At 41.1% G+C, this 20,867-nt stretch overlaps 1 protein-coding gene across 1 annotated transcript; it reads left to right on the forward strand.

The window, feature by feature from the left end:
* Positions 1-702: 702 nt before the first annotated feature.
* pomgnt1 (protein O-linked mannose N-acetylglucosaminyltransferase 1 (beta 1,2-)) lies at positions 703-14,873 on the forward strand. The gene is made up of 22 exons (XM_079267529.1): positions 703-802; positions 988-1,234; positions 2,119-2,221; positions 2,966-3,081; positions 3,166-3,231; positions 3,413-3,526; positions 3,621-3,738; positions 4,472-4,570; positions 4,768-4,895; positions 5,582-5,652; positions 6,077-6,152; positions 6,560-6,643; positions 6,852-6,893; positions 7,105-7,163; positions 8,767-8,839; positions 9,413-9,541; positions 10,122-10,247; positions 10,463-10,527; positions 10,656-10,700; positions 10,796-10,931; positions 11,254-11,363; positions 12,604-14,873. The coding sequence occupies exons 2-22, from the start codon at positions 1,115-1,117 to the stop codon at positions 12,683-12,685; spliced, it is 1,962 nt and encodes a 653-aa protein (XP_079123655.1). The 5' UTR covers positions 703-802; positions 988-1,114; the 3' UTR covers positions 12,686-14,873.
* The last annotated feature ends 5,994 nt before the right edge of the window (positions 14,874-20,867 follow it).

The raw sequence follows: 20,867 nt of genomic DNA on the forward strand, positions 1-20,867 counted from the left end.
CAAATCCTTTGATCCAGACGAGATGGCTCGAAAAACCTTGCTCAATGTAGCCAAGTTCTACACATGACATCTATTGCACTTCTGTCCATCCTGGGAGAGGGAACCCTCCTCTGTTGCTCTCCCACAGGTTTCTTCCTCTTTCCTCCCCGTTAAAGAGTTTTTTTGGGGGAGTTTTTCCTGCTCCGATGTGAGGGTCCCGGGACAAGGAGGATGTCAAATGTGTACATATTGTAAAGCCCTCTGAGGCAAATTTGTAATTTGTGATTTTGGGCTGTACAAAATAAATTGAATTGAATTGAAGAAAGACCACAAAAACTAAAAACGTGTATTATTGGTTGTCAAGCATTATCATGTCTATATTAAGGTTATATTTTCATACACAATCATGTCGTTGTTTTTTAAACCAGGGTAAATTGAGGGCATTGGAAACACCACAAACTTTGTTGTACTCCAAGTGTTGTTAAACAACACCAAGGAACCAGATTTACCTTTCAAAAATATTATAAAATATAAATAATTCATGACAGTCGCTGGAGCTACGTCTTAAAAAAATGAATGGAGACTAATGTCATTCATTATTCGTCCTGTTGAGGGCAGTAATGAGCCTACGTTTGTATATAGTGCAGAGAGAGTCACAGAAGAAAAGAAGGGGATGATTTTTAAAAGGAGAAGAAGAAGCTTGGTGACGTCTTTGCTCTGCGACGTAAACACCGGGCATGTAGCGGCAGCTACAAGCGACTTTTCTGGATCTTGCTGCAGGCTACGAGATTGAAACGATAATGCCGGATTTACTGACGACCCTGTGAGTAGTAACGTTAATATCTCAGCAGAAAAGAGACGACTGGAGTGTGTGAAACTGAGCTAGTGAGCTAGAAATACCTACTTAATTTGCTGCTGTAGAAATAGTCAGCTAGCTGTCGTTAGCTGAACTTCGTGCTTTGCTAACTTCATTTCTGACCCGTGTCGTGGTATATTCGTGTTTTTCAGATGACGATGTGACAACCAGTCGTGTCTCGGCGTGTGTTGTGGAGCAGTGCATGCCCCTGGAGCAGGAGGTGGAGGAGGCCAGGCGGAGGGTCTGAGCTCTGTTGTCGGCGGCTGTCGGTGTCCCGGGATGGAGACCTGGACCCCCAATCCCAGAGCCAAACCTTTCATCCCTCGCCAACAAAGAAGCTTGTACCTCACCTGGAAATACAAACTAACCAACAAGAGGACGATTCGTCGGTTCTGTCAGGTAACGTTACGTGAAGCACGACTGTCTCTGACGGTGGAGCTCTGCTGGAGTTGATGTGTGTTTCATCATCAGCAGCAGCAGCAGCACAGACAAATCCCATTGATAAAACTGCACAGCCAGCGCTTCATTAAAAAAACACTTAAGTTTACAAAACTTTGCTTTTACAAAACTGTTTTGGTTCACGTGACCATGTTAGTCCACTCTTTCAATACTTCATCTATCCAACATGTTACAAGTTATTGGTCTTTATCGTGTACAAAACAGCCACAGAGAAGAAGTAGTTGAGAATGTTAATCTTGAATCTCAAGCTCCCTCCAACGACGCTCACACAATATGTAGGAAAAGATAATTAAGCAAGAAATAAATTACAATCTAAGACATACAATATATATAATATAGTTATAAAGTAGGGATACAATATAACATATATAATACAGTTATATATATGTATTTGTGGTAGACAGGTGAGTAAAGGTATAATGGAAACTCTTCTCAGGAAATGTTGCTTTGTCTTTTCAAAGTAAAAGTTGCAAGATGGATTGCTGCTTGCGACCTGCTTTCAGTCATCATGATTTTTTTTTAAGGGAGTGTTACGTTATTGTAACCTGATTTCTTAAATACCTACACAAACGAAATCTGATCTTTCACCATACCACACGTTCCCTTTAATCTTTCCGGTTGTATTTAGCTATTGGGCAGTTATTGGCCGTCTCTATTTGGCAGTGGTAATAATCAGGCAGTTGAAATGGTGAAGAGGTTAATGCTTTGTCATTCCGTGATGGGAGTGCACAGTTAGTAGATGACATGATTGGTAACGGCAAATAACCTACCGGCCTTGAAACGTTCATTTCAGATTTTAAAGGGTACGTCTCTTCGTCCCGCAGGCTGGCGCTGTGCTGTTTCTGTTGATAACTGTGATCGTCAACATCAAACTCATCTTGGACACAAGAAGAGTAGCTGATGAAGACGCAGCGGCTCACGAATATGGTGAGAAACATTGTCTAGTGTTCTTTCTGTTTACATCATTTCTGTAACGTTCGGACTAGCACAAGCACTGAATGCTCTAGTTGCAGCTTTAGGCTAAGATGTGACTTTGGCATGTTGTTTGGTCATTTATTGTGTTGCAAAAAATAGCGACTGTGTGTTTGTTGTAACAATTGCAATTCCAATAATATCTATCGGGAAAAATACTGTAGAATTACTTTAAGTGGGCAAGGTTTCCAGAGCAGAATATGACAATCGAATCAATCGGTAAGCCTCTTAAACTCTTGATGAGACCTTATTTCAAATTTAGAAACGTTTTCTGCTCTGTCAGTAATATCACATGTGTATTTTGTATCAGCTGGTTCTAACTCCTTATTGAAGTTTTGTGATGTATACAGAGAGTGAAACCATGACTATAGATGTCTTTCGCATAATTTCCTTTAAAGCACTGCTAGTTGGTGTCCCGAGGATGTCCACTGGAATGTTTTTTCTGAAGGTTCAGCAAGTTTAAGCAATGCTTGTTCTCACTATGAGACTGTTCAGGTGGATCTGTGGGTGGGTCTTTTAACAAGGTAGAAATCTCACCTTTTTCTGACTTGTCCAAGTCTGTTATTGAGGACTACACCTGATTACAGAGATGCCTTTTGTTTTGGGAATGTAATTTGACGCACTGTTATGAAACGTGTTTTGCATCTCAGCACGGCTTCACTAGGGAGAAACTAATCTTGTTTCTATGCTCCTTTTTAGAGGACACAATACCCAACCTGGAGACCCCACGCAGGCCGGCTAACGGACGCAAGGTCCTAGACATCGAGGTGTACTCCAGCCGCTCCAAGGTCTACGTGGCAGTGGACGGCACCACAGTGAGTTCAAATATAATACTGTGTCTTCTGGACAAGAATATGAAGCAAAAATGTCTGACTGAGCGTATCTTCATTTTCCTGCAGGTGTTGGAGGATGATATGCCAGAGCAAGGCAGAGGCGTCCATGTGATAGTTCTCAACCAGGCAACTGTAAGCGCTTTCTGTCTGTTAATGTTAAACAAACAACTTTTCCCTCATTACAGTTTTACGGCTTTTACTTCCTTACTCATTTCATCCCATGTTTGGTTGTGTAGCGTTGATACTATTTCTGATTGTCGTGTGATACCCAACAAACAAACAGGTGCTGAATGAAACTGTCTGTTTGTCTCAGGGTCATGTGATGGCCAAGAGGATATTCGACACCTACTCTCCCCACGAGGACGAGGCCATGATCCTCTTCCTCAACATGGTGACCCGGGGTCGAGTCCTCATCTTCACCATAAAGGTCCGTCACTGCAACTGTCTCAAAGAAGAATTGGATATCAGTTATTCATGTGTCATGTGGACTTGTGAAAAGATGCCCTTTTTTTGTCCTGCAGGATGAGGGCACGTTCCACCTAAAGGAGGCTGCGAAGAACCTGTTGAAGAGTCTCGGCAGCCAGGTGTCCCTCAACCTCAGCTGGAGGGACATGTGGACTCTGGTGGTGAAGAAAGGAGGTAGAGAAGCAAACTTTCACTTTACAAGTGGACGTAGATCTTTTGTGTGTGGTCTGTGGTTGACTGATGATATTTGAAAAACTAAACCACAACATGTCTGCCTGGAAGAGTTTTTTTTTTTTTTTTTTTTTTAAATCCACAGCTGATTTAACACCAGGCTGTTGTGTTAGAATTTAAAAAATTAAGTTTCTAAACGCAAAGTGGAGTTGAGGAGAAATCGCTATTCGTGGCTCGGATATCTGTCTGACCGTTGGGCCTCAGTGAAGCTTTCATGTCGTGTTGTATAACGTAATTGCTTATTACATTCAATGATTATTCAGTTACTGATAATTTACTTGGCCAGCTATTGATTAAGGACATTAAATAACATGGACCATGACAGAAAACAGTGTTTAGAAATCATCAGCTGATAATGCAGATCAATGAAACTTCTGAGCGTATCGGGCACAAAAAAGCCTCAAGACTAAAATGTCCGGATTGTTTTTCATTGTCTCGCTGGTAGCTAGTAGCAACACGTCCGTTTTGGCTACGGGACCAGACTCACTCGCCCCTCAAGTTTACAACAACACTTTACACTGGTGTCTATTTTCCACTATCGCATGTAGTCAACAAGAAGAAAAACAAGAGAGTACGAGCTCAGTGAAGGGGGGAGACAGGCGAGGATTAAGTTAGAATTCATAATAAGTTTAATGAAGCTTGCTTCATGAGGTTACCTGTGTGTTTGGGGTTCCAGGTCAGGTGTATGGAGAAAAGCACACAAAGTCTCCAGCTCTGTCCACCTGGGGAGACCCGGTGCTGCTGAAGACTGAGGTGCAGCTCACCGCCTCTGAAGGTAAGATCTAGCGAGTGTGGAAATCTGTCTAATTGCTCATATTGCGACGCACCTTGAAGGCCGAAACCTAACCAAACTCCAAAAGATCCAGTCGGTGAAAGGTGGGACATTCTCTCGATGTCTTAATCTCTAAAGCTGAGCCTGCTAGCACGCGATGGAGATGTTTAACGAACTGAATGTGGTCCTCCGTCCTGCAGAGGCAGAGTGCCACTGGGCAGACACGGAGCTCAACAAGAGGAGGAAGGTATTCTGCGGCAAAGTGGAAGGATACGGCAGCATCTGCAGCTGCAAAGACCCGGCGCCCATCGAGTTCAACCCTGACCCTGTAAGACACACAGCAGGACTCGTGACAGATGTTCGTTTCATTGAGCTGCACATAACTGAGAAGGACAGAAGAGCGTAAAGAGTAACGAGGGAGATGAGTCTGAATTTTTGACACTATATAGATTTTTAAAGCAATCAGCGGTTTGGTAAATACCTCTGATTTAGTTACTTTTGGCAAGGTCATTTTAAAGCTGCACAATTAACTTAATTCAAATCTTTACGGTTAAGTTAAAGCATATTTTGGAAATGACACCTATTCACTTTCTACTTTTGCACAGAACGAGCACTGTGGATTTTACCCACAATTACTTGCATCGGGATAATGAAAGGATGACCAGCGAGCAAAACCGGTTTCAGTCTTCACCTCGCGATAGACAGACTTGAAAAATTGTGAACTAATTTGTGATATTTACATTAATAGAGAGACTTTGTTTATGTTTGCAATGAGCCAGGTTTCCTGTTCCCTTTCTTCATGCTAAGCTTAGATAACAGGCTGCTGGCATTGTCTTCATATTTACCTTACAGACATGAGTCACGTCAATCTTCTCATCTAACTCTCTGCCGGAGAGTGAATAAGCATATTCCTGCGCTGAACCGTTCCAGTCTAGAGTCACAGAAAATGTTGCTCTACGTGTTCTTGTCAAAACAAAACTCAGCTGAAGAACTCACTTTATTGTCTCTCTCCAGCTTCACAACAGTAATGTCTTGAATGTCCCAGTGGCCGTCATAGCGGGGAACAGACCCAACTATCTCTACAGGTAAGATCTGAAATAGTTTGTCACAATACCAAAATCATGGCTTTGATACAATACCACGGCAAATTCCTAAAACATCAGGAAATAATACTGGAATAATAGAAGACAAAACATGGACTTTGAAATTATTATTTTTGTAAAAACAGCCTTCTTGCCCCATATCAAGGTTACTTATTTTTGTGGAATTGTAAAATAGCTATTTCAATGTGCATTAAAAAGTGTTTTTGTGGAGAGCGTCACTTATATATGAAGCACAAATTACATTTGTCTATCCTTCTGTGTGTTTTCATTAATACTGAGACCGATCTGACCCCATATATAGCTGTCCAACCTTTGTGTGATTGGAACAAATCACATACTCTTCTGATAAAAATCAGTTGCTCTCATTCATCTCCTTTGCCTAAAACAAAATGTTGTCTGTTTTCAGGATGCTGAGGTCTCTTCTTTCAGCTCACGGCAGCAACCCGCTGATGATCACCGTCTTCATCGATGGATATTACGAGGTACCAGGTTTTTCTTTCCTCACTCGCTCTCTCTATTTTTTTTTTCTCACATCATATGCATCCATGGTGCCGGTCAGTACACACCACAAGTACTAACACTGTGGCAATATGGGTGTAAAGCTACGGGTTCACCTGTAAATAATAGTGTTGATACAATACCGGAGTTTAAGTGCTGGTAAAACAAATCGTGCTTTGTTTATCCCAGTTAAAAACCCGCTAACATCAGCACTCGAACAGGGTTCAAAATGTCTCAAATGTTGAATGTCCAAACATAAACAGCCATACAGGAAAATACACAATACACTTGAAATACACAAGAACAGGAACTTAATGTTTTTTTAAAATAACCTGGTACCTTGATAAACCGCTCAACCACTCGTACATCTCTGCATGTGTTTTCGACCCAGGAGCCTATGGATGTCGTAGAGCTGTTTGGACTGAAGGGAGTTCAGCACACACCCATCAGCATAAAGAATGCCAGAGTGTCCCAGGTAAACAGTCAGCGCCCCGTTTAAGAGTTAATACATGATACTTATTACATATTTTCACTGTAAAATACCCTGAATTAGACTAATTAATTTAAGCCATTTTTACCTGGATTTCATGTTTCCACTGCGTGCATCACACAGAAATAACAGAAGACGTCCAGATGTTTTGCTTTAATACGTTTCAGCTACTTTATTCTGCTCTTTGTCGCAGCACTACAAGGCGAGTCTGACTGCAACCTTCAACCTTCACCCAGTGAGTGCTTTAGTTTCTTTTTGTCAATACAAACGACAATGTTACTCGTTCATGTACTTGATGAATGAGCAGTGAAATGTGTTTTTTGAATTAAGAGCAACAACTTTTTTTTAAACTTTATTTATTGTATCTTTTCATTTGTTCATTGAATACCTTCGACGTCTCACGACAGCGCTGACCCAGCGTGTGCTATTTTTTAAATTTTCATCAGGAGGCCGGCTTTGCCATCGTCCTAGAAGAAGACTTGGATATCTCCATCGACTTCTTCAGGTACGTCCTCCCGTATGCACAAACACGACTACATATAACTGAGTAGAGCTGACACAGTGAGTCAACTTATATGTGTGTGTGTGTGTGTGTGTGTGTGTGTATGTGTGTGTGTGTGTGTGTGTATATATATATGTGTATATATATATATACACACACACACACACACACACACACACACACACTATACTGGATAGTAAATCTAAATATAGTGAGTCTAAAAGTTTTAAACTGTTGGTTAGACAGAAAAAAACATTTCCCCCCCTATTTCTCACGTTTCATGTATGTATTTTCTCATCTATTGTGTAAAATAGATAAATCAACTGATTAATTGATAAAATATTGATATACAAGGCTTATCTTCATATTACACCTCAGGGGTTGACTTCACTTTATAAAACCCCTTTATTTAACATTAAAGTCTTTATGCCCTATTTTCTCTTTACAAGTGACGAGAATAAAACCTGTAATAAATAACAAGCAGATATATTAACGTGCATCAGCAGATGTGTAATTTAATCATCACTTAATCTTACAATTGGAGTTTGAATCTTAAATTTGGTTTGACATCTGTGGCAAATAGTTTTTATCTTTTTTTCTAGTTTTGGGGCATTATGGGTCGGTGGGTAGACGCCTTTCTTCGATATTGGAAACAGATGTTCCTTTTTTGAGACTGTCATCTTTGGAGTCTGATTTCCTTGTATGAGGACATTCAGTCTCCAAACCAACTGAATGCACAATCAATCAAGGATTACATTAGAGGAGATCTATGCATCATTTATATGGATATAAGATATGATAAACGGTTATGTGGAGCCCCTTACTACCGTGTTGCATAACATGTTCTGGACTTGACGGCGTCGGCAAAGAAAGCCCACTAAGCCGCTCAGCTGCCAGAACCGCCACTAGATGGCAGCAGAGTCGCAGTGATAAAGCTGCGTTCACCGCCATCAGAAACCCCAGTCCTTCCTTTGTTGGACGGACTCGGCTTTGAACTGTGCGTTTTGCGGCTGTAATAGTTCCAGCTCCCCCCTCTGGGCTGACCGGCCCCCTTTTTGAATCGCCGGCTTCAAATAGCTCAGAAGCACTCAACTTTTAGTGCCAGGTTGTTCTCTGAAACGAGCTTTAGGCTTCTGTCAACAAGGACAAGCCTGTTACTGCTAAAGAAAAATCATCTTCCAGGGTGCTTGGGAGTCCTCATAATCCTGAATTATATTTTGCAGCTGTCGGTCTATAGAAATACAAAATTATTTTACATTTGAAATGATGATTCAGTCATCATTAAAACATTCTTTGTCTGAATTTGTAGATTTCTTCAGCCATTCTAATGCTTCCCCTCCATAAAAAATAACACTGGCTTCATACTGACCTGCTGCTAGCCTGATGTGTGTACCTGTCTTTGAATGACATAATCAACCATCACAAATCAGGTGTCTACTGATTTCTGGCCATGTAGTTTAAGTATGTGTGTGGGTCTTAAGTTCTCTACTCTATTATTATACAATAATATTTTGTCTTACATTCTCCTCCCTGAGTTTACTGTTGCCCAACAAGGCGGTTTTTAATAATAGTCTGTACTATTGTTGCTTTTCTGTTTCTCCTGCAGTTTTCTGAGTCAGACCCTCCACCTGCTGGATGAGGATGACAGCCTGTACTGTATTTCAGCCTGGAACGACCAGGTGAGTGCCGACTGCTTCACCTGCTCAAACTGTACCAGCCCGTCACCATCAAGCCTCTGGTTTTCTGTGACTTATCTGTTTAACAGCCCTTTAGTAATTTGTCTTTGCCTGTCCACTGTTTACTGTTGACTCTTCTTTTCATCCCATACCTTCCCAAATACGCATGCAGCCTAGTTCAGACAGCAACAAGCATGACGACTACATGAAATCGTTATCCTGTTGCAGTGTAGATGCAGGTGTAATGTGTGTTTAGCTGTTAATGGTTGCGTAACTGACGTCTGAATGTCTGAACATCTCTGGAGGTTTGAGGATTGTTTGGAGTGAGCTCAACAATAGAGCATGTGATGAGGCGATCTATCAGTTTTCTTCTAACCTGAGGGTGTGACTTAACATCGTCCACAGTGGGTGGACAACCACAGGATCTGTTTATACGGAACATCTGAATGAGTCTCTTTATTGTTTTCATTTTCTTCCTGCCCACTGACTGACCAGCAGGAAGACTTGATGCCCACACAAAATGTCCATGCGTCACTGACCGGTGCTGCTGCTGTTGCTGTTGTTGTTGTTGTACAGGGCTATGAACACACAGCAGAGGACCCGGCCCTGCTGTACAGAGTGGAGAGTATGCCCGGTCTGGGCTGGGTGCTGAAGAAGAGCCTCTACAAGGACGAACTAGAGCCAAAGTGGCCGACGCCTGAGAAGGTGCAGCATTTAAGAATCTTTACCAGTGCTTTTGGGTGTTTTCCTAAACCTGTTACCAGCTGTGCAGATCCCAGCTGGCCATTTTCAAAATTGCATCAGATGGATTTCCAAAAACTCCGATTGGTTTCAGTTCATCTCTTTGAAAATGCCCTGGTCAGCTTTTATGATTTTATTTTTTCCATGCATTTACTTTTGCAGACAAAGTTAGTGGCTAGCTTCTTAAGAAAGTGGAGTATCTAGCACTTAAAGTTTTATTTATTTTTTCTTAAGAGTTGGCGAAGACTAAACCAGAGCAAAAAGGAGAATATCTGGATTATCTATCCACAACAAGTTTCTAATACATGCAAGTTCATTTTCATAGAATGAACTAAAACTAATGGCTGCCTATAAGGAAGGAAATCAGTTTTAAGAATTATGGTATCATTTGGGAAATGCTCAGCAATGTGTATGTAAAGTTTACATTAAATGTAAGCGGCTAGAACATGCAGAACTACATGCATGGTCCTTTTTTAAATGTGCGTGAGATTGTGTTGAAGATATTATGAAGTGTGGATGATCTCTGTGTGTGTTGGTCTTGTAGCTGTGGGACTGGGACATGTGGATGCGAATGCCGGAGCAGAGGAAAGGCCGAGAGTGCATCATCCCCGACGTGTCCCGCTCGTACCATTTTGGCATCATCGGCCTCAACATGAACGGCTATTTTCATGTAAGATCTGAGAGAGCTTATTAAGGTCTTTAATTTGGCTCCATGATACAACAACACCATAACCCGGGGCGACACAATTCAACATCTCCGTCTTTATCGGCCCTGTAGCAGTCAAAGTGTTGTGCTGTTTGTTTTTTCTTTCTAATTTTCAAAGTAAAGCTCTACTAGACGATATATAGATATTATGTCTCATTGAACAGTTTTCTGTCTCATAGGAGGTCTATTTCAAGAAACACAGGTTCAACACAGTTCCCAATGTGCAGCTGAGGAATGTTGACAGGTGTGTTGACTCAGGTTACACACTTTCTGTTCACTGATGTGCTGCTTTTCATGTCATACGTTCTTGAATTGTTTGTGGAACATAATGAAGCAACACAGTGACAGTCTTGGTGTTCTTGTTCTTCACAGTTTAAAGCAAGATGCTTATGAAGTGGAGATCCAGCACCTGTTGAAGTGAGTGCGATTTAAGAAAATAAATTCCATCAGTGATTTAGATTACATTATGAAGTTATATTTATGTTGCTGTGTGTGTGTGTGTGTGATCCCAGGGAAGCGGAGGTACTGGACCACACTAAGAACCCGTGTGAGGATTCGTTCCTGCCAGACTCCGAGGGGAAGACCTACATCATGTTCATTAAGATGGAGACAGAGACGGACACATCCACCTGGACAGAGCTTGCCAAGGTAAGACAGAACGGGAACTCTGGCTGGTTGGACTTTAGGAGTCCATGCCGGTGACGGTTTATTTCTATGAGAATCAACTTCACTGTCAACATGCTTTTGGCTTTATACTTGATCATAGCTATGTTGTTCCCGTCAGGTACTGCAGTTTTATGTTTGAATCCATTTTTTGTCTTTTTTATTTTATTGATATTGGCGTCTTATATTTGTCACAGGAACCAAACAATACTTCACAAGTATGTTTTATGCTTTTGGCTCATGAACTGAACCCCGTCTTATTGAGGAACAGGATAATATTCCTGGTCTTTCTCCGTCCTCTGCTCAGTGCCTCCATGTTTGGGACCTGGATGTCCGGGGATACCACCAAGGACTGTGGCGGCTCTTCAGGAAAAGGAATCATGTCCTGGTGGTGGCCGTGCCAATCTCCCCGTACTCGTAAGTTTGAAAATTTAGGCAAAATAGGTCATAATAAGAAAAGGTGTACGTGTTTGCTGTCCACTTTGAAGTACATCATGGCCTTCACACCTCCACGTCTATACACATCTAAGAGTATCATAAGATATAGGGTTTGGTAATATGATAGCGTGTAGCTAGTTATCTGTGCAGCGCTGAACGTGTGTTGTGATGAGGTTTCGGCCTGTAGCAGTGAGGCTATCTTTAGCACCACAGCCTGAGCTGCAGTATTGAGTTTTGGTGCCTCTGGTCTCCCAAGACTCTTTGAGGGGCCAAGCTAACACCCTGCTTATACCGGCTGTGTAATGAAAGCAGCACTGAAGCTATTTCTTTTCCACCAAAAATCTGAGGAATGAATACTTTAAGAGAGGTGAGTCTCATTGTCATGCTGTGCCATGGCTTCGTTGAGGCGCAGGCGTAGCGGACAGCTGGATCGATTACATTTGGAGTGTATCTGCTCACTCAGACACTTGTGAAACGGAAACCTGAAAAGTGCATCTGAAGCGGAGACGGCTTGTAAGAATTATAACTCTAGATCTGAGGTTTTGGGGAACCACATCCCCGCTTAAGGAGTAGGGTAACTGTGGTCGCACCATTGTGGAAAATGGGTCTGGGGGTGCACCTCACAGGTGTCTCCAGAATTAATACACAAAGTGGTTGAAAGCTAAAAGTCAGACGTGAATTTATTACACCACGTGTGCAGGAGGACACACACTATTGCAACGACCCGCTATCAAACGAGAACGGACGTCCAATCCTCCTTTCTCCCATTTTCAGCTTGGCTCTTCTACTTTTCTGACTGTAGTGAAACATATAAGTCACTGTACAAAAACAGGAAAGCACTTGCAGTCCTAATGTCGTTCTTTTCAACACAATCCACCCTCGTTTCATAGAAGACTGATATTTACTGTATCTTCAGCTTGAGCCTCCCGTGGATTTTTCCTCTTCTCTAGTCTTATTTAAGGTTTGGTTTTTTTGTTTTAAAGCAGCAACAAACATTCTTTGTATTGGTTTCATTCTTTTTTTCTTTTTTTTTCTTTATTTCTTTTTTTTTTCTTTCATACTGTAGGTAAAAAAATAACATGTCTCTGAACTTCTTTAATTTATTTATTTAGGATAACAACCGCCATCTGTAGCAGCAAACACAAGAAGTATGTCACTATCTTTCCGTCTCTTATCTCTCCCCACTGTCTGTCTCTGTCCTCCCGTCTGTCCATCTCAGTGTGAAGAAACCAGACAGTGTCACTCCCATTCAATTAGAGCCTCCGCCCAAAGAAGAGGGCGCACCGGTGGAGCAGATGTAGACCTGATGTTACACACACACACACACACACACTTCAACCAGCCCAGGCCTTAACTCTTCACCAACAACTACTCGTAATCCAGTCTGGGATCCATAACCACAGAACCTTTCAGACTTTTCCCAGATGTGAACTTGTGTACAAGAGGATACCTGGGAAATGGAGTCCTTTTGTATTCCTTTCCAAAGGAAAAGGGGGTTAACACTACAAAATGCACTACTTCATCCGTCCAACAGCTTGACGAGGCGCGATGATGCTGAAACCAGTTTTGGTTCAACGTGACTGAATAACTGAAACTGTATGTCGATTGAAACAGTCTGTTTCTGTTTCTGTGACAACTGTGGGCTGAGCCGCGGCCTCGTAGATTTCAATTCAACCTGTGACTTTTAAACAAGAACTGTACCAATGACACGAACATACTGAGGCCCAAGTTAGCCAGTTTTCCTCTGTGTGATGTGTTTTCAACTACCGAGTGCTTTTTTTCATTTTGTACATTTTAACTTATCTCTATTTATTTTACATCGATCAATCGAAAAGGAGTTCAATGGTTTTATGGCTTTTTTATTTTATTTTTTTTGGATCTACCTTTATTAAGATCAGTGTGTTTTTAAGAGCCTAACGTTTACAGATAATGAAATAATAATGTACAGACAAGCCTATATATTTTTTTGATGAAAAATGTAAAGGGTCAGCATATTTTTCCGCGTTAGATATTTACTTTGAGTTAAGGAGTTGATAACAGCCCTGTGGGTTTTTACTATTATTGACTGCTTGGGTCAGTTGCCTCAGATCAGGTTTCATGAGGGAAACTCAATAGTGGCTAAAAGAGACAAAAATCAACATACTCTCCAATCAGAAACAAAGTAATACATTGTGCTTACTCGATTGTACCACACTTCTGTCTATTTTAAATCTGTGCTCAAATCAGACAGTTCCTGAATAAATTAGTTTGACTGCATAGATGTCCTTTAAACGTTTGGGCCGCATACTCCAAACACAAATGTGTCTACTTTGTTAAATGAGGAAAAACATGTTTATAATTTTCCTGGGAGCTAACTTTACTATAGTTTTAGGTGTCTGTGTAGAAAATGTCGGCATCAGCAGCACCAGCATTGAATATTTTCAAGTGATACCCAGCGCCAACATTTATACTACAACACAAAAGTGGAAAATTATTTTTCAAAAGTTACGTTTTTTTCTCTTGAATTCAGTTTTTATTTTTAGTTCCCATGCTAAATTGTAGTCATATTTTCTTGCTTTATGATTTGCTTTTTGTTTTAGAAATGCTATTCTGAAAACATGTCGGTCTTCCGAGACGCTGCTCCTTTCATCGTGTTGCGAGCTCACTGCAGTGTTGTATTTGCTGCGTGTCCCTAAATGCAGCGCACGTTTCAAATCACTGAGTTTTGTGCATGTTTTGGCCTCTCAGCCACTTAAGAGGATGATGCTATTGTATTAGTCATTATTTCAAGCTCACAACTTACATTTCTTTTCAAGTAACGAGCAGTTGTTGTTTTTTTGTTATTTCGACATAACCTCTTATTTTTAGGAGAGCTGTGAATTCTGTGGTAATTATCTTGTTATCCTAAGATGAGAGACGGAAGATCCGACTGAGATACGAAGTCATAGATTACAGAAATCTGCATTCATAAAACACCCTCTGTTCTCACCATTTCAAGTGAAAGGGGAGTTTATTTGTGAGGAGAAGCTTCATCCACTTACTTCACTTTGGCTTTGAAGTGATTTCCGTCTGACGTAACGCTGTACTGACGAAATTAACGAGTGTGTGAATCACGTTTCGATGCATCGATCAATAGTTGCAGAGCGGTTTGATTTTAATTTGAGTAATTGTGTGCTGAGGAACCACATATTTTCTATCTGCAGTTAGATACTCCTGTCAGACATAACTACTTATTCAGCAGTAATACAGCGTGCGTCATGACTGAATTAATGTCCGTTTGTGGCCTGGAGTCTTCACTTTGGTTTGAAGAAGTAGAATATGCCTACTTTTTAAGCTGCTTTTTCATTGAACTGTATTATTTTGGTAGTTTGTGTGCATCGCTTTGCCAAACTAAATCATTGTCTCCTGTGCGTCCGTGCGTGTGTGCGTGTGTGCGTGTGAGAGTGAAGTTTGACACACGTATGAGTTCTTTTGTCATGGAGATGAATAAAGATGTTTTTTACTGATGTTTTATAGTGTTGCAATTTTTTTTTTTTTTTTATTTATTTTTTTTGTTTTTTTTTGAGAAGTCATACCCAGCTGTATGTTTAAATAATTCATACAGAAGGATTTATTATTAGTTCATATTATTCATGAAATAAACTCTGTGCTATTGTTATTCTTAGCTCAGATTTTTGTACTTGTGTGGCCTCTTGCTGCCTACGGATTTCCCCAGAGAGCTCCAGGCAGAGCAACGGTGAGAGGAAACTCATGCGGCAAGGGAAATGTATGCAAATCCTCTGGGCTCAGTGGATTTCTGCAGCCATTGCGGTCTACCAAGGACCAATGTGGCTTCCGGCCCTTTGAGCTCTGACCTTCATAACCTGTGATGTAATTAAACAGGACAAATTTGGCTCTGATCCGGGGCTATACTGCACATCATCAAAGTCCGATTATTGGAATAAACTTTTGCTTCTATTAGATCTTGAATCTTTTAAAACCGGATATTTGAGTTTTACATTTTTAACGGTGATTTTCCTACCTTCAAAGCAGCCTTTTATTATTATTATTATTATATTATTTATGATAATCTTTGGTAATGCACTGCAGCGTTTTACAAGTTATATTTCCGTCTGGAAACTTGTGACACAATGTATTTGTATTCTCTTCCCCTTCCTCCATCTTGACACATAATAGGATATCTTTATCTTGTGTAGCATGTTCCAGGTTTATTTTATTGATTGTATTTGATAGAAGTGCAATACTAAGTTGTCTTTTGTATTTATTTCAAGTCTACTACAGGTCTAGGAATATAAGTGCTTTAAATATGCAAAATCATGGCGATAAATTAATCCTCCAAATCTCCTTCAAAGTAAAGCATTGTGAGCCAGGCAGCAGGCAAAAGCGAGGACCCATGGATGTCGACCCCTAGCATCGCATACTGCTCTAGGGACGTAGAATGTCAAACTCTCTGGCGGGGGAGGAACCAGCGCCAGAGAGTTCTGCTGGGGGGTCTTCAACACTCATGTGGGTAATGATGGAGAAACCTGGTGAGGGGATGATTTGGAGGAACGTCACGCTGATCATGAAAGAACAGGTGTGAAGGACAGTCACTCGCTCGTAGCCACCATGCAAAAAAAAAAAAAGTCGAAATATTTTTTTTGCATCGTGGCTACGAGTGAGTGACTGTCTTCCTTCTTACCCGTACTTTCGTGATCCGCACCTCCAACAATCGTGTGCATTCCTCTTTTCTGTCATCCTTAAACTCCCCCCTCCCCACACACACACGCTGCTACTCCATCAAGCTGTCAAAGCTGCCATGGAGCCCACACTGTCACTAACTCCACTTCCTGAATGTATATTGGCTGATTTTTGGAAAACTGTAAAAGTGGTTTTCAGAGAGAAGCAGATAGAAGAGTCTACAATATTTGTCTACAATAACATGTTAAGATAAAGCTCCAACCTAAAGTCTTTAGATTACGGTGTAGAAGTGAACCACCACTTCACCTGGCGATTGAGATGGAAGATGATAAATTAAGTCACTGTTTCCTTTAAAGCTGGGATGGCCTTTATATACTGATACAATCATTAAAAAGCAAAAGCAGCATGTGTATACATTCATTATACCTTCAGTAGCTAGCGTAGCATAGACGTCATAACGCTAATTAATGATGTGCTAATTTCCTCTCCAAATGTCATTTCCACACATTTTGATGTAGAACGGTAATGTTTAGAAACTATGGAGCAGAGCTGTATAGTTGGGGAACCCTTGTCGGAGCTGGCCAAAGATACGCTATGATTTGCCAGTCTGCGTTCGAGGGCAGGACTTAGCGAAGGGTCAATTTACGGATTCACTTCCTGGTTGACATGGAAGTTGTCATGTGTTTGACATGCGTTTCTTCACCTGTCTGACTTTCTTGTGGGTGATTGTTCCCACATATATGCAGCAAACACCAAACACAAGAACCACGTTGGGATGAATTTAGAATTATCTATTGAGCACATTTTTACTGGATATAATCCAATATGATTGAAAACAGCTGAGGGTGCATTAACACCAGCCCAGATGGCCATCCATTCTCTATCTGTCTCATCAACAGGGACCTCAGCAGTGTCAATGAAGTCTGTCCTGTGTGTTTGTGAGCTGATGTCACTGTTTGTGTTTATGAACCATTCTGCTGGAAACATTTGCATCACGTCTAATTAAGATGGATTTTCTGACTGAATACAAAGCGATAGCTCTTGTGTGTGTTACTGCATTACGCACTAACTGACAGTGCCAAGAGTGCCGTGTAGCGCCTTTTTCTCCACAGGGCATTTGTTTCATTGTCAGCACACACACATCCGTCACCCCCAGCTCTAGACCTGGCCATTTGTGCCTGTCAGTCAGAAATTGCTGGTGCGTATCAGGGTGTGTGTGTGTGTTTGTTTGTTCGCCGCCTTTTAAATGCCATTTTTGACCGATTGAGCATTCTGATGAGCCGAACTCAGAGGCTGATGGCTGAGGTGTAGATGGAATATTGATTTTGTGTATGTGTGAGTTAGGGAGCCGGGGGTTATTGTTAAACATGGAGCTCAGCAGCACCGAGACGATGACCGATTTAACTCTAAATACCGCTCTCCATTTCAACAAGCCTTCTATGTCTAAAAAGAATTGTGAATGAAAAAGAAATTCCTGTTTGAAAGAAAACCTCGGAAAAGCGGCCGGTTTGCGGCCGGTTTGCTTAGGAGGGGCAGCATTCATCCTACTTTGGATGGAGCAGATCTCATCTCTGCAAATCTGACCCAGTTTCTGTATGGACCTGGTACATGACAACCCAGAGATCAGACCAGGAAGCAGAGTAACAGTCTTACACACTCCTCTGAGCTTCCATTAGAGCAGTTACTTAAGCAAAACCACATAGACTGTGTCTGCCCCACGGCCACTTAAATTAATTAAATCAAAAATAAACAATCGAGGAGTTAAACAAAATAACTTAATCCAAGTTAAAACTACCGCAACAGTACAACAAAATTGGATAATTAAATGTGGACTCTTAAATATCAGATATTTGTCATCTAAAGCTCTACGAGTAAATGAGCTAATATCAGATAATCATATTGATTTATTTTGTCTGACTGAAACCTGGCTGAGTAATGATGAATATGTCAGCCTAAATGAATCAACTCCTCCAAGTCTTATCAATACTCACATTCCTCGAGGCGCCGGCCGAGGAGGTGGAGTAGCAGCCATCTTTGACTCTAGCCTATTATTAAACCCTAAACCTAAACTAGACTATAACTCATTTGAAAGCTTGGTTCTTAGTCTTTCACACCCAACCTGGAAAACAATACAGCCAGTTATATTTGTGATAGTGTACCGGGCCCCAGGTCCGTATTCTGAATTTTTATCGGAATTTTTTCAGTTTTTATCAAGTCTAGTCCTTAAAACAGAAAGTAATTATTGGTGGTGACTTTAATATTCATGTGGATGTCGAGAACAATAGCCTCAGTACTGCATTTATCTCATTACATTCGATTGGTTTCTGTCAGAATGTACAGAAACCCACTCACTGTTTTAACCACACTCTCGACCTGGTTCTGACTTATGGCATGAACATGGAAGATTTAATAGTCTATCCACAGAACGCTCTTCTATCGGACCATTATCTAATAACCTTTGAATTCTTACTAACGGAGTGTACACCGTTAAGCAAGAGTTACTACACTAGATGTCTATCTGATGGTGCCGTAGCTCAATTTAAAGAAGTGATTCCGTCTGTATTTAACTCAATACCATGCTTCGATGTGACGGAGGACTCCTGTGCTAACTTTAGTCCGACCCAGATTGATCATCTTGTCGACAGTGCTACAAGCTCACTGAGAAGGACACTAGACTCTATTGCTCCTTTAAAAAAAGAAGTTGGTAAAACAAAGGAGGTTCGCTCCATGGTATAACCCTGAAACCCGCAAATTAAAGCAAACATCGCGAAAACTTGAAAGAACATGGCGTTCCACTAACTTGGAAGAATCTCGGTTACTCTGGCGAGACAGTCTTAAGACATAAGAAGGCCCTCCGTAATGCTGGAGCAGCTTATTACTCATCGTTAATAGAGAAAAAGAAGAACAACCCCAGGTTCTTCTTCAGCACTGTAGCCAGGCTGACAGAGTCACAGCTCTGTTGTGCCGAGTATCCCTATAGACCTCAGTAGCAATGACTTCATGAACTTCTTTAATGATAAGATTATAATTATTAGAGAGAACATTAATAATCTCCTGCCCTCGACCGATCTTTCCACAAATAGAGTAACCTTAGAAACAGCTGTAAACCCTGATATATGTTTAGATGGCTTTACTCCCATTGACCTTGACAAACTGACTTCAACAATTTTTACGTCTAAACCGTCCACCTGTCTCTTAGACCCTATACCGACTAGGCTGCTTAAAGAAGTGCTACCATTGATTAGCACAACTTTATTAGATATCATCAACCTGTCTTTAGTAACAGGTCATGTACCACAGTCCTTTAAAGTAGCTGTGATTAAACCTCTTCTTAAGAAGCCCACTCTGGATCCAGAGGTGTTGGCCAACTATAGACCGATCTCTAACCTTCCCTTCCTCTCTAAGATCCTTGAGAAAGCAGTTGCAAATCAGTTGTGTGACTTTCTGTGTAACAATAGTTTATTTGAGGATTTTCAGTCAGGATTTAGAAAGCATCATAGCACAGAGACAGCTCTGGTAAAAATAACTAATGACCTTCTAATCGCATCAGACAAAGGACTCGTCTCTGTTCTTGTCCTGTTAGACCTTAGTGCTGCGTTCGACACTATAGACCACTACATCCTGTTGCAGAGACTGGAACATTATATTGGCATCAAAGGAACCGCACTGAACTGGTTTGGATCCTATTTATCGGATCGATCTCAGTTTGTTTGTGTAAATGATGAAGCCTCGATGAAGACCAACGTCAGTTATGGAGTTCCACAAGGTTCTGTGCTTGGACCATTCTTGTTCACCTTATACATGCCTCCTTTAGGCAATATTATTAGAAAACACTCTATAACCTTTCATTGTTATGCAGATGATACTCAATTATATATATTGATCAAACCAGACGAAACCAACCAGCTTGCTAAACTGCAAGCATGTCTTAAGGACATAAAAACCTGGATGACCTGCAACTTCCTGATGTTAAACTCAGACAAAACTGAAGTTATTCTACTAGGCCCAGAACACCTCCGAAATCAGTTATCTAGTGATATAGTTTCTCTAGATGGCATTGCGCTGGCATCCAGCAGCACCGTCAAGAATCTTGGAGTTACCTTTGATCAGGATTTGTCTTTCAAGTCTCAGAAAAAAATAATTTCTAGGACTGCCTTTTTCCACCTATGTAATATTTCAAAAATCAGGCACATCCTATCTCAAAGCGATGCAGAGAAATTAGTTCATGCATTTGTTACCTCTAGACTAGATTACTGCAATTCCTTATTTTCAGGCTGCTCTAATAAGTCTCTTAAATCTCTCCAGTTGATCCAGAATGCTGCAGCTCGTGTACTAACGAGAACTAAGAGGAGAGATCATATTACTCCTGTATTAGCTTCTCTGCACTGGCTCCCTGTAAAATCTAGAATAGAATTTAAAATCCTTTTACTTACCTACAAAGCCCAAATTGGTCAGGCTCCATCATATCTTAAAGAGCTTATAGTACCATACTGCCCTACTAGAGAGCTGCGATCCAGTGATTCAGGGTTACTTGTGGTTCCTAGAGTCTTAAAAAGTAGGACGGGAGCCAGAGCCTTCAGTTATCAAGCTCCTCTTCTGTGGAACCAGCTTCCCGTTTCAGTCTGGGAGGCAGACACACTCACCACATTTAAGAGTAGGCTTAAGACTTTCCTCTTTGATCGTGCTTATAGTTAGGGCTGGCTCTGGCTTGCCTTGGACCGGCCCATGGACAAACTGGTATAGGCAAAAACTACAGGGGAACTTCCTACACTGAGCACCTCTCTCCTCCTCTTCTTCACCTCTGTCTGTATGCATTGATGTCCC

Source organism: Melanostigma gelatinosum (assembly GCF_949748355.1).
Source record: "Melanostigma gelatinosum genome assembly, chromosome: 4".
Lineage (NCBI taxonomy): Eukaryota > Metazoa > Chordata > Actinopteri > Perciformes > Zoarcidae > Melanostigma > Melanostigma gelatinosum.

Excerpts from the sequence above, each read along its gene's own strand:
- pomgnt1 (XM_079267529.1), top strand. The coding sequence starts at position 1,115 with ATGGAGACCTGGACCCCCAATCCCAGAGCCAAACCTTTCATCCCTCGC. Across the intron at positions 2,222-2,965 it reads CGCAGCGGCTCACGAATATG|AGGACACAATACCCAACCTG; the intron begins GTGAGAAACATT and ends GCTCCTTTTTAG. Across the intron at positions 9,542-10,121 it reads AGTGGCCGACGCCTGAGAAG|CTGTGGGACTGGGACATGTG; the intron begins GTGCAGCATTTA and ends TTGGTCTTGTAG.